This window comes from Sceloporus occidentalis, unplaced genomic scaffold, assembly GCF_023333645.1.
Source record: "Sceloporus occidentalis isolate IW3139 unplaced genomic scaffold, rSceOcc1.0.p SCAF_1, whole genome shotgun sequence".
Classification (NCBI taxonomy): domain Eukaryota; kingdom Metazoa; phylum Chordata; class Lepidosauria; order Squamata; family Phrynosomatidae; genus Sceloporus; species Sceloporus occidentalis.
This window is the reverse complement of record NW_028316981.1, coordinates 120,667,502-120,681,665: the sequence shown is the minus strand read 5'-3', so window position 1 is coordinate 120,681,665 and position 14,164 is coordinate 120,667,502. Positions and strand designations below refer to the sequence as shown.

Below are 14,164 nucleotides of genomic sequence, written 5' to 3'. Positions count from 1 at the left end.
AAACACTTGCAGCTCTCTCAGCCGTAGTAGAGGTAAAGTTGCTGCACATTGACTGGAAAGGCAAGGAGAGTTATTCCATTGCCAAGGAAATCAAGTGACTCACCCAACCTTCTGGCACATTGCTACCAACAAACCATGAGGAAGACAGGGAAGGCTGCCCATTTGCCTGGACAGCACAGGGAGGCTGTCCTAGCTTCCAGCACCACAAAGTGGCTCAGAGCACAACATGGAAAGGATCTTCATATCACTTAGGCAGTTTAGCACATCTCCTTGTCTCATGCCATGATTTAGGACAACATGGCCAGGAAGTTAGGGAGAATTTCACTAGTAATTATCCTAGCAATTGCACAGATAGATAGAACAGGGTGGATTTCCCTGTTCACCAGAATGCCATAGTGGCATCACCAGCGAAGAGGAACTGGCACAGCTATTGGGCGAGGGAGAAAGAGCACTTTCCTACTTTCCTACTTGCCCAGCAGTTGCACAGGACCCTTAAAGGGCCCTCAGCGCCACCCCCACAGTAGTCGCAGCTGCTGCTGGTGGTGACTTCAGTGTCCAATACAGCTGAAGGCCTTCTATCAGTGGCTGCCATCAGGATCTTGTGTGGGTGCAGCCATGCTGGACCCTGAAGGCCTTCCTTGGTGGGGTGAAAGGTTTGCCTTTAGGTTCCAGCGTGGCTGCAACCATGCTGGACCCTGAAGGCCTTTCTGGGTGAGGGGACTGCAGCAATCTGAGTGAGCAGGTGGCCAGATACCAACCTCAATGACAACACTGCCATGCCACAAAACTATGAGAGAAGAGAAGAGGGCAACTTTATTTTGTCTAGGGAACATGAGGGTGTACTCTTTTCCAGATTTTGAAGATATTACTTTTTAAAATTACAGTGATCAGAATCCCCTAGCCGAGGACCATTTCTGTCCGGGGAAGTCTGGAAGCTGCTTTCCCAAGCTTTGCTACTCTTTTCTCTCAGCACATTGAACAGATTTTGTCCATCTTTGCAGCCTCTCCCCATTGACAAATGAAGCTGCAGAGTTATGGCTAATGGCTCAGCTCAATCCATCTTATCCCAGGTGCGACAATGAGGGGATCTAGTATACTCCACAGTACCTGAACAAAATCCTGTTATTGGTTCATGCTTTGATTTCCTCACAGGAGAAAATACTGTGATTGTTCCATTAAGTGTTTATTGATCTGTTTAGTACCAAAGCTTTAGGAAATTTACTTTCTTCAGTTTTTCAGTTTCCCTGTTTTTGCACACATAACATATTTTTTCAGCTACTTTTACCCACAGAAAATTATGATGGCTACATTGCCAAAAAAAAAAAGGATGAGGAGGAAGGAACTGCAACACTTTCCAAATCTGGGGGTTTGTTAGGTTGCTTCCTTCCAGTTATTACTTTCTCAAGAGAAACTTGGGAGTTTATCAGACACGAGTTTTTGGTGATTTTTCCTGCCTATCGCACAATGTTTGTGCCACCAAAATTGCGCAATAACGTGATAGCGCGATGTTCTTCCAGACGCCATTCATTTCTATGGGAGCCTGTTGCGCAACGCTCCTGCAGTTTTAGTGTCATTCCTCCCCTTTTTGTGCACTACGGGAAAAAAGGGAAATCAAGCCTTTGTCTCCTGTTACCCTTGCGAATGCATTGCGAAATGGTTTGGTGTGTTAGGCAGCAACGCAAAGCGACGCAAATATTACTGATTGCAAAGTTCCCATGATGCTGAGCTGTTTTTTCACCCCATTCCCTTCCAGTGGCCTTCATTTTTCAGGACAACCCTGGGGGAGGGGGGTGGGAGGGGGGTACGTACAACTAATGTATGCAAGGGATTCCCCCAAAGGCCATTCAGTGCAGCCCCTTCTTCAGTCCTGCTGGAACATGTAGGATCGTAGAAATTGAAGGGCCCCAAAGGGTCATCCATTCCAGCCCCTTATTATGTCCTGAGGGAAAACGTTGGAGGCTAGAAATTAAAGGTACCCTAAAAGGTCATCCATTCCAGCCCCGTTCCTCTGCCCTGCAACTGAAGGAGCCCCAAAGATCCTTCCACTCCTGCCCCGTACTCTGTCCTGAAGGAATACATAGGAGGCTAGAAATTAAAGGGACCCCAAAGGGTCATCCATTCCAGCCCAATTCCTCTGCCCTGCATGAACACCTAGGAGGCTAGAAATTGAAGGAGCCCCAAAGAGCCCTCCACTCCTGCCCCGTACTCTGTCCTTAAGGAATACATAGGAGGCTAGAAACTGGAAGGAGCTTCTCCCCTCTCTCCTCCGGAAGCACAAAGGTCAGGATGCCACCAAAACCTCCAAGGAGCATGCGCAAATATGTTGATGCGAAATGTTCAAGACAAAAGGAAGGTGCTGGTGTAGTAAAAAGTTCCGCTATGCATGGTTTCGCATCACGCAAATCGCAACTTTTGCGCAATTGTAGCGCTAACATAACTTTCAGGGGTTTGACGGAAAAGCAAGCAATGTGGTAGAACATCGCGTTATAAGGTCATTGCGCAAGGTTTGTTTCACTTCCTTAGCGGAATTAAGGGTCCAAAAACTCGCGTCTGATAAACTCCTTGGTAAAGCTGTGATGAGAAACTTCCAAATGCTGCTGAACTACAACTCCAGACATCCTTTACCACTGGTTAATGGGAATTTTATAGCCCCAAAACAACTGGAGGACCACACCTCACCCACTCATATCATAAAGGAGGACACTGTGAGCTATAGTTGGGTTAATTTTTTTTTTAAGCTCTGCATTTCTATATATTTCTGGTTACTTTGGGACTTAAAAACAGGAAATTTGTTCTCCTTTTCTCCATCATAACAATATGGAGAGAAGGAATACAGGGGAAGTTGAAGATTAGCAATAATTACCTCATTAGGAAGCCATTTTCTAAAAACTACAATAGGACAGTGCCATCTCCCTTACATTGGTGAATTATCACTGCAACATGCAAGCTTGGGAGGCCTCAGTCTCCAAATGCTATTCAACAGAAATAGAGATCAGCACATTACATATTTCAAAGGACACATAGTGCTCTTCTACAGCTTTTTAATCAAATATGGATATAAAACAGCTCCTTAGAAAATGCCTGACCCCACTGTGCATTGAATGTCAGATGCACTTATAATCTGAAATCTTGTTTCACTGTGGAGGCACAGGAGGACAAAGGACCTTTTCCCCCTGGCCAAATAGCACACAGAAATGCCCTAACAGCCAACATTATTATTATCATTTATTTTTACAATGCCATCCATATACATGACGCTTTACAAACAGTTACAATAAAATATTTTTACTATTCCAATAATATAAAATTCTAAGATACAGTACTACTGACGTATGCCTCCAAGTCATTTCTGATTTATGGCAACCCTAAGGCAAGCCTATCACAGGGTTTTCTTGGCAAGATTTGTTCAGAGGAGGTTTAACATTGTCATCCTCATAAAATAAAATGTTAAAATACAATTTTAAAAAACCCACCCACAGACATAATGCAAAAGAAAACAAAATAGTCAATAGAGATAATCCTTAATTTTCTCTCTCTTGCTGCTCCTTATTCCTGGAATCACATCCCTGTAAACCTGAGGAATGTTCCTTCCCTCGTTGATGTTAAATCAAAATGGAATTTTTTTGTTTGTTTGTTTTCTAAAACATTTGGGATTTCAGACTAAAAATGCTTTATAGCCTTATAAATCCCAAAAGTTTTAGAAAACAAAAAAGTTTTCCATTTTCATTAGGCACCAATTCCTCCACAAGGTGGAGAAGCCCTTGAGATTACCATCGATACTCACTTACAGGCTCTACTGAGCACTTCCCAAATTTCAGAAGACTTCTCTTTGCTTTTCTCCTTTATCTGTTGTTCTTCAAGTCCTTCACATTTGTCCTCTTTTTCCTTGCCCCTTACAGCTGACAAGGAAGCTGAAGAATATTATTCAAGAAAGAGGCACCTTCCAGACCTAGCTGCAAGAGGGACCCTCCCTCTCAATGTCATCCAGCTATCCCAGAAACAGACCACCCCAAGAGAACGGCCACGCCGGGTAATGCGGGCCATGTCCCAGGACCGAGTGCTGTCCCCAGAGAGGATCATGCCAGAGGAATTCAGCATGTCTTATGAGCGAATTCTCTCGGATGAGCAGCTGTTGTCCACTGAACGCCTGCACTCACAAGACCCTCTGCTCTCTCCAGAACACTCAGGCTTCGGGGAACAGTCTATGTCACGGGCTTTGTCACACTCAGATGTCTTTGTTTCAACACCTGTCTTGGATCGCTACCGGATGACAAAGATGCACTCCCATCCCAGTGCCTCAAATAACTTATACAACACCTTGAGTATGAACCAAACAGCCAACAAGCGCCAAGCGTTTGCCTCCCGGCGGCACAACACAGTGGAGCAGCTACACTATATCCCAGGACACCATTCCCATTATCGCACAGCCAGCAAAACAGAGGTGACTGTTTGATCAGAGACACTGTGCATTGTAGATAATAATCCATATATATATGGACTGGGGTGGCTTCAGTGCCCTACACTGCAGTGGCCTTACGGCCAAGATAACCTCTAATTCCATGTCTGAAAAGACAAGACTCTTCCGACAGTCCTGTCTGTGTCATTTTGAAAATTCATCTACATGTTATTGACATAGAGAGGAAAAACAGAATAGGGAGAGGTGGTACAGGTAAGGTTCCCGGTCATGCTCAGTTTCTGTCAAAGAAAGCCATACTGGATTATGGCTCTTTTCAAGGGCTCATCTGCTCCTACTCTCTAGCTAGTTTGCCAAGCTAGGACCTAATGCCCATCATAATAAACCAAGAAGAGTCTCACACCAAATTGGCATTAAATGACAAAGTTGGCAGGCCTTCTAGTTTGGCATGTTGTGGGCCCATGCTTTGCCAAGTGTTGAATGAGTGCACTTTCTGCTAAGGTCCCACCCATACATTAGAAGGTGTTAACCTATTTCCACTTCAGCATACGTCTCCCTGTTCCTTGGAGAAATGTCAGTGACAGATACTATTATGGAGCTAACAGACTGAGGAGCAATGATTGCTACAGCTGGGAAGCCACCCTATTTTACATTAATCCAGTGCCTATAGACTGCCAGCTTTCCGGATGGAAGAAGGAGTGAGATGGATTTGTTTATAAGCACAATTCTGCTGATTAATGTTTGCCAACCCCCAACTTCTTCTTCCATCTATCCTCATATATGTAACTCTCCAACATGTAAATAGGTTTTTAAAAGGAAACAGGGCAAAACTGCTTCTCTCCAGAAGCTCCAGCTTTTCACCCATTTTACACAACACAGTAGCACACACCATTTGACTATTTGGGATGTTATTGCACCTGAAATAGACACAATAAACCACCTTAAGAGGTGTAAGTTGGCTATAGTTCAATTGTCATTCCATAAACAGTTGTTCCTGGCTCAGTCTAAGCTTGGTTTCCTGCCAGCCTGCAACTCTTTTCCAAATACCCATAGGAGGCCCTCACAAAGAGGGTCTTCATAAACGTTTTCCTTCCTTCATCTATCTAGACTGAGAATATTTTTGGACTGCAAGTCTTGCTGCCTTATAATCCCCTTCAGCAAGTGAAATGCTTGTGCAGCAGCTCACATACAAATTGGGCACATTGTACAGCCACTGTACAGTAATAATTAGACACTGGGTGTCTGTAAAGTCTTTCAAAGAAATGTTTGTAGGTCCAACATTTGTTGGATTTTGTATAGTGGGCACAGATGTGAATTTTAATTGTTATAAATCATAACACCCTGTTTTCCTGCCTGGCCTGGACCTCTGGTCCAACAGGTAAATGAAATAGATGGCTAAGGCTGTGTGATTCTGTGAAAAGTTGGCTCATTCTAATAACTACTTGCATTTCCATGTTGCAAGTGCATGTGCCACTTCTGAAGTTCTTGTGTTGAACAGGTTCCCACAGAGCTTAACAGTCTACACACATAAATTGACCAGAAGTTCCTGACATTCATGGCCTTTTCCAGGCAATACATGGAATCCCATTTCATCAAACTTCTCTTCCAGTAGCTTTGCACTTGAGACTTATTTTCTCTCTGCATTTTTCAGAGTGAAACTTGTATAAAAAAGTGATCCCTTTCCCTTTTCTAATATGATTTTGTTTATAGCACCAGGAAAAAGCAGCCATGGGTTTTTTGTTTTTGTTTTTTGCTAGCATGTTCTGTTTGTAGACTACAAGTTAGAGCCATAAGAAAACTGTGCTTTGTTTAACAGAAACTGGGCCAGGAGGGATGGCCATAAAATATCCAGCTGTTGCTCATGTCCTGTTCTCGAGCAACATATGAGAGCTTGGAGGTTGCTGATGCTCTGGCTAACTGTAATGTGCCTAAATCAGGCCACAGCAGGCTATAATAGAGGCATTTTCTCTGAGCACACAGTAACGTGTCCCATTTCTATCTTCACTGTTGCTATCTTCAAACATCTCTGGTGCCCCACAGTAGGGGCCATTAAAAAGTTGATGGCCTACAAAAGCAGTATAGTTCTGGTACCTGCTCAAAAGCATAAGACTCCTGAGAATATGAAATCTATACACCTTTGATTTTCCATTATGTAAACTAAGAAAGTGTTGGCAATAGGGATGAAATAGATGCCAAAGAAAAGGGTGTAGGGCTATTGGCCCACAGGAGCAGTCTACAATGGATTCTTGCATATGTGTGTTGTGAGAGGCTATGATGTTTACTTCTGTTGGCTACAAAATAAATCAACGATATACAACAAAGCTAGCTGAGCTTCTCAGTTCCAGTGAGAAATGTACAGATTCCCCCCACCCCCAATGTTTTATGGACCATTTCCCAGCCATCTTCTGCTTTGCCATACCAATAGAGTCATCTGCAAAGCAATCTTGGCATACCCTCTTTCTTCCTGTCAGTTGGGCCTTCATTATAGATGACACAAGCACTGTGGCTGCTGCCAAAAACAGCTGCTGTGTGTGGCCGCTGAGCCACTCCATTGCAGTCATGTTATGGGAAATGCATGTCCTCTACCCTACAGAGGTAGTATTTGATGGCAACCATGCTCTTTGCATGACATACAAAGTAGGCCTTAGTCTCTCACCAGCTGAAATGTCCCACATGAATCACCAGCACAGCCTTCTGTACAAACCCTCTGAAGACTGATGATAATGTAGAGCTATCCTGTTATCCTAAATATGAGGATGCCCCATCTGCCTGGGATTTGGTGCAATGGTTTCAAGCAAGAGTTGTCCAAAAAGTCATTGCAATTCTGGACTGCAGCAACAGAAGCATAGTGTCCATATTCCAAATCAAGGGATGTAATAGTACCACTCTATTCAACTTTGGTCAGACCTCACCTGGAGATATGTGTCCAGTTATGGGCATCACAGTTCAAAAAGGATTGATAAGGATTGATATTGATAAGCTAGAACATCTTTAGAGGTGGGGGTACAAGATGCTAAGGGGTCTGGAAACTCCTATGAGGAACAGCTTAGTGAACTGGGAATGTTTAGCTTAGAGAATAGAAAACTGAAATGTGATAAGGTAGCCATTTATAAATATATTTGAATATTTGAAGGGATGCTATGTTGAAGATGGAGCAAGCTTACTTTCAGTTGCTTTAGAGACTAACTTCAACTTGCAAGAAAGGAGAGCTGACTAAACATTAGGAAGAACTTCCTGACAATAAGAGCTGTTGCATGGTGGTATAGACTGCTTCGAAAGGTGGTGGATTATCCTTCTCTGGAGGTCGTTAAACAGAGTTTTGTTGGCTATCTCTCAGAAGTACTTTAACAGTGTGTCTTGCATGGCAGAGGTTGGACTTGGTAGCCATTGTGGTCCCTTCCAACCTATGATTCATGAAGTGTGCAGATAGTTGCTGCAGGTGGGCAGCTGAAGTCAGTAGAGATGTCTCAATAGTAACCTTCCCTTTAGATCTGTTCTCGGAAGCTGGGTGACTCAACTAGAGTCCAAAGCTGAAATTCAATTCCATCTTGATGGATTGCTTCTTAATTAATATATTTCTGGTCCATTAGCCCAGTGGAAGTAATGATTCTTCTTCCATACTATGGAAGACAGGGGAGGTAATGTACCACCCCTAATGATAAGTGTAGATACCCAAAACACACACACAGAGAGAGAGAGAGAGAGAGAGAGAGTTTATGTTTAAAAAGATTTCAGCTATACAGTGTGCAAGGCAGCTCAGAATACAGATACATGCATACACACACATATATACACTAACTAAAGAGTCCAAAATAATCTAAGCAATAGCATATGATCCAGAAACAATGCCATTAAGAACAGACAGAGATTTAAAAAAAAGAGGGGGGGGAAAGAACAGATAGAGATGACCGATAAAGCAGAATAATCAGCTACCCAAATTAAATGGCTGGGTATCCCTTTAACATAGTGTAAATATGCACCCATGGACCTGCACTGCACTGAGCCACATGCCCTTCCTCAACTTACTGTAAAGCCCCCAAAGTCACTTCACACTGCTGTTCCATGCTTCACAGAAAGCAGTGAGGATCACAGAAGCATTTGGCTGTATCATCATATAAGACAATTACAACAGCACTGAGACTGCTGGAGGAGCACTGAGACTGCTTCTCCAGTCATTATCTGGGCCAACTGCAGGACAGCTAGGTTCTGGCTTAAGAACTGGTATCTCAAAGCTTTTAGCTTGGGGGGAGATCTCCACACACACATATCTCTTCCAATGAGTTTAACTGGATTGTGCCACACTCATAGCCAAAAGGTTTTTTTAATGTCCTCCTTGCAGTCAGTGAACACAGAACACTGAACACAGTGCCATCTCTTCATCTCTCATTACAGAGATCAGCAGAAAAATATGCCCACTTTCTGATCAGGAGAGCCAGGATGGCTCGGTGACTTATCAGACAGACTGATTTCTTTTTTAACCAGCAGATTGCCAGCATTCAACTAGATATAATTCAGCACTGGGGTGGGTGGTTTCAATGCTGGGAGAGAACAGGAATGGGGGAGGGAGTCGTGTGACTGCTGTTTGGGTCTGCAGAAAGGAAGGTTTGTACAGTACTACTGTAGGAAACTCTGGACTGTGTGATCTTGTGAGACTGCAGCTTTCTTAATCTGCGGCCATGTGCCTGTGGTTAATAGGAAGTGGAGGCCATCGACATATGGAGGGCCACAGTTCCCCCACCCCCATAACTATAGTTACCTTTCTGGCTGAATAGGCAGAGCAGTTTTAACTGAAAAATGAGTTTGCCCATGTGTGGCTGTAGCAAAAAAGTCAAAGCCATTTCTGGCCACCTGCACAACTCTTCTTCACACAACCAATCACTCAGACTTTTTTTGAGTTGTTTTTTGCAAGTTTGATGAGAAATGTACATTTGACAGGGAGCTATAGCCAATTCTAGCTCCTAGACTGAGGGGACATGTCTCTGGACACAAGACGTACTCGTTGCACTCATATTTTACATTTGAAGGGATTTGAGAGCAAGGATAATCACCCAGCTGCTTTTCTTGTAAGTTGATGTTGTGTGCCTTCAAGTCATTTCTGACTAATGGCGATCCTAAGGTAAAACTATCACAGGGTTTTCTTGCTGATATTTATTCAGCATAGGGGTTGCCTTTGCCTCCCACTGAGGCTGAGAGAATATGACTTGCCGAAGGTGACCCAGTGGGTTTCCATGGCTGAGTGAGGTTTCAACACTGGTCTCCCAGTGTTCTAGTCCAACACTCAAACCACCACACCATGCTGGCTCTCTTGTTTTTTAAGACTGCCATTCAAATGGAATTCCCAAGGGCTGTTTATCAAATATCTTAAGTGTACAAAAAACACACAGTGGTCTAAATCCGGTTGTTAAGCCTAACTAGAGTAGACTCATTACATCAATGGGATTTATCTACTCACCATTCAACAATTGATTGAATGGGTCTAGTGTAGTTGGGACTATCCAACAGGATGACAGCCAATGTATGACAATCCTTGCAATTGTAGCTGTAGTTTGTGTGCTTACTGCATACCTGCCAGTGGAAATGGAGACCCTATGGTTTTATGGGAGATTCTGGACTCCAGTTCCAATTATCCCAGTCACCTTGCCAAATCTCCAGGAAAGATATTCAGTCCTAATCCAACATCTGAAGGGCCACTGCCTCCCTGCCCTACCAAATTCAAGGCAGCTTTGCTCAGCACAGCCATCTTTTTCTGCTGGGCTTTTAAAAATACTGTAATTTCTCAGACTAAAAACAGAAAGGACAGGCAGGAACTTTAAAACTTGAAATCATAGACAGTGCAATCCCTCAGAATAAATTAGGATGAGGCAGTTTTAAGAGCAAAGAACTATTTGAATGACCTTTGCATATCATTCTCATAGATGGGAAATGTAATTTCTCCAATGCATCAGGCGCCTATGTTTCATGGAACATGGCCTAACAGAGACAGATGTATACAACTGCACAGGATCTCTAAAGAAGGGGAAGGTGAGATAGTGTCAAAGGTATTTCCCCTCATAGCTGGTATAATTATGAATGCCTCTCACTGTTTACCAGCACTTAAAGGTAGCATGTACAAAACAAAGCTCATGAAACTGTATCCAATTGTCAGTGCAGTGTTCACTGCAGCAAAGATACAGCTACTAGGTAGAACAGCCAAATCCTCTAGGATGTTTTGCAGCATATGTAAAAAGAGTTTGCCCCAGGGGATGAGAGTAGAGAAAGAAGGCCTTGGATCTCTTTACAGGATTGCTTGGATTGAGATATTGGGATCTTCACATCAGCTTATCATAGCTTTTCATGATCTAATGTTAAATCAGAATGTTACTCAGAGGCTGAAAACAAAGGAAAAGAGCCTCAGGATGGTAAACATTCTAATACTGCTTCCTTTTGAGATAGGTGCCCATTCTGATATTATCATCTTTGCGCTACAAAGGTGGGTGGAGGTCCAAATTTACTACCACCATGCAGTGACATGAGAGCAGCCCTGAAGCAAAGAGCAAAAGAGTTTGATTCAGTATCATCCTGCTTGGTGCGCCACTCAGTCCTCACATCCTGGCTATCTGTGATTATATGTGAAAGGTACTTTTCTCATAAGAAACACTCTCTTGAATGTTTCTGAATGATATTAAATCAAGAGTATTGACAAAGGTAAGAAAGGGAGGGAAAATTCATATGGGTTTGAAACAAAACTCTAGGGAAAGTTTCATGCAATGCTTTCCATGAAAGTTGTAGCAATAATTTTGGATTGGGCTGGGTTGCAAAAATTAAAAATAAATGATCACAAATGTTGACTAATTAACAAGATGCTTTAGCTTTATCTCTGAAGTGTCTTCACTGAGTTTAGAGACAGCAGATGGAATTTGATCAGCTGAAGACTTGTGAGAATGAAGGAAGACAGATACATTCTGTTCTTATAATATTTATGTAAATCTAGGGGCGGGGTGGGATAAAAGATCCATTATCTCATTAGTTAGCAAAAACAAAAAGGCATTTGGTGTCTCTTTTGTGACCTTTCATGATTTGTGGAAGTTCTCACAAGTTCTCTTGGTGCAGAACTACGCCTTACTGTTGCTCTGACCACATGCTTTGCAGCTGCTTCTCCAAGCCTCCATCCCACAGGCGGAGAGAGTAGAGCTCTCTCTCAAGAGTTCCTCTCCTCTGAGGAAGCCAAGTTGTATTGTAATCAGCTTCATCTGGGGATACTATTTCCAGAGGGGAAGGCTGAATGTCCAACCCCCCTGTGTGCTTTAGCCCAGTTTATGGAATTCATGTTTATTCTCCAGTAGTTCTGATGAGAAAGTACATTTGTATCTGTATCTTTGCACTGACTCTTGGTTGCGCATTAAGCTTCGAGGCAGCAGTATTTGACTGTTTTTCTCTGTATTATCCTTGTTGTTATACTTACCTGTAAAAGCACATTCTGTAGGTACTGTAAACAAAACTATTACCAGTTTAGTAAAAAAAAAAAAAAAAATTAGAGTCTTAAGGATTTTTTCCACTTTTGTCAGTAACAAATATTTATGGATTCAAAAATAAAGCAATTTCAACAAAAAAAAGGTCACCTGTTTCTTTTTGATACACTTTGGAGAAACAATGGAAGACATCTTTTATGGCAACTTTTGAAATCTTATTAAAGCATGGTTTGAGAAATTATACTATAATATAATGGGGTGGTCGGTGGGTGGGTGGATGTATATGCGCACGTATGTACATGTGTTTTCAAACAGGTATGCTTGATGGAAGAGCAACCTATACATATTTCCCAAGCTGGTACCCTCCAGAGGTATTGTCCTACATCGCTCATCATTTTCACACAGCATGGTCACTAGTCTTGCTGGATGGGGATAATGGGGTTTATAGTCTTAAGATATCAGGAAGGTATCAGCTTGGGAACTTTTGATCTCGTGCTTCAGATTTTATAGTGTTCTTATTTTGCTTGTTAACATTTGCAATAAAGTATGCTGCAGCAAGAAACAAAAATTTCTTAACTAAAGGCAGCACAACAAATACAGGTTTCAGAAGTCATGTACAACTTTTCACTAAGCACATTGCAACACACATACACAGAGGTCATGCAATTCAATATTGCACTATTCAAGAAATTGGTGAAAACTCAATTCCAATTTTGAATTGGGCAGGGGAAATAGTTTACTGGAAGTAATTGTCCTCTCCCCACTTTTTTCCCTGGAGGGACAAATCTCTCATTTATATTTTTGTAATGCGCTCCACATGGGGCAACCTTTGTACCAAGTCCAGAAGCTTCAATTGGTTCAAAACGCGGCAGCCAGACTGGTCACTGGAACACCTAGATCAGACTACATAACACCGGTGTTAAAATCCCTTCATTAGTTGCCAATTAGCTTCCGGGCGCAATACAAAGTGTTGGTTATTACCTTTAAAGCCCTTCATGGCTTGGGCCCAAGTTACTTGAGGGAAAACCTCTCCCTACACAATCTGCCCCACATTCTCAGAACATCTGGAAAGAACCTATTGGAGTACTCAAAAACCAGGCTAACAACAACTTCTTACAGAACGTTCACCACCACGACCCCCAGATTGTGGAATAGCTTGCCAGAGGAGATCCGTCTTATCACCACCTTAGATGCCTTCAAGAAGGCACTAAAGACGGATCTCTTCCGGCGGGCCTACCCACCTGATCTTTTATAAGAGATCTTAAATACTCCACTTCTGATCTGATTGTATGAATGTTAGTGTGAATGTTAGTTGATGATCCATTATTTTAGTGGATTAATAGTTATATCATTGTTTTAACGATTGTATTTTATATGGAATTGTTTTATTGCTGTAATCCCACCTCAATCTGCAGGGAGAGGCAGGAAATATAAATAATTATTATTATTATTATTATTATTATTAAATGTTGATTAAGATTGCTACCCTTTCCTCTATGGCAGAGGACCATTGGTAAATTCCATTTGACAGCTCAACCCATCTTTGTATCTGCATGGCAGGGAAAACTGGACATGCTGAGTTTCTGCTCATTACATAGTGTTTACAGTTCAAAAGCCCTAGTAGAAAAATAGGGGGGAGTTGGCTTGCTTTTTATTTTTCATATGTCAACATTTTCAAGGATTGATGTTTTTTTAACTCCAGAAAGTAATGCTGGCATGGCGACAAAGATACTGTAGATCATGATTGATTTGTGAGCTTTACAGAGTTCAATCATTTTTAATCATATTCCGCAACCTCCTTTGTGTAATATCACAGTGTAGTAGAAGGCTATACCACTGAGAAGAGAACACCTAAGTCTGGCATTCCACAACAGATAAGACAAGCAAAATCACTCATCAAAAGGGGAACATCCCAAACTGAGTATTGATCTGAAGTGAGAACAGATTAAATAAAGGGAGTATGTATGCAAAGGGATCTTGTAGCACCTTTGAGACATCACATTACACTAACTGAGCAACCATGCATCTAAGGAAGTAGACAAAGGGACAAAACAGATGACCCTAAAGGAGCAGCTTGCCATTGCCCCTTTGGGTTCCGGATCAGGGCTGCAACAACCGCACACCACAACCCCAATCTGGTGTTTTTCCAGCCCCAAAAGAAGCAGCAAAATGCCTCTCCTTTTAGGAGCAGAAAAAGGGCACCTTTGCCACTGTGGCAGCACTTTTCGGCGCTCCTTTTGGCATGTGGCATCTGAATGCTGCACCAAAGGAGTGCTATAATGCTGGCTACTGTGTAGTCAGG

At 42.4% G+C, this 14,164-nt stretch overlaps 1 protein-coding gene across 4 annotated transcripts in view; it reads left to right on the top strand.

Annotated features, from left to right (window-relative positions):
• The window catches only part of LOC149322051 (protein shisa-6-like), a 404,892-nt gene extending 392,932 nt beyond the window's left edge, over positions 1 to 11,960 (top strand). For all 4 annotated transcript variants that reach the window (XM_089533833.1, XM_089533825.1, XM_089533807.1 and 1 more), the window contains one exon: positions 3,900 to 11,960. In XM_089533833.1, the coding sequence (XP_089389959.1) occupies positions 3,900 to 4,453 (554 nt within the window). In that variant the 3' untranslated portion in view covers positions 4,454 to 11,960. The remainder of the gene's footprint in view (positions 1 to 3,899) is intronic.
• Positions 11,961 to 14,164: the final 2,204 nt, after the last annotated feature.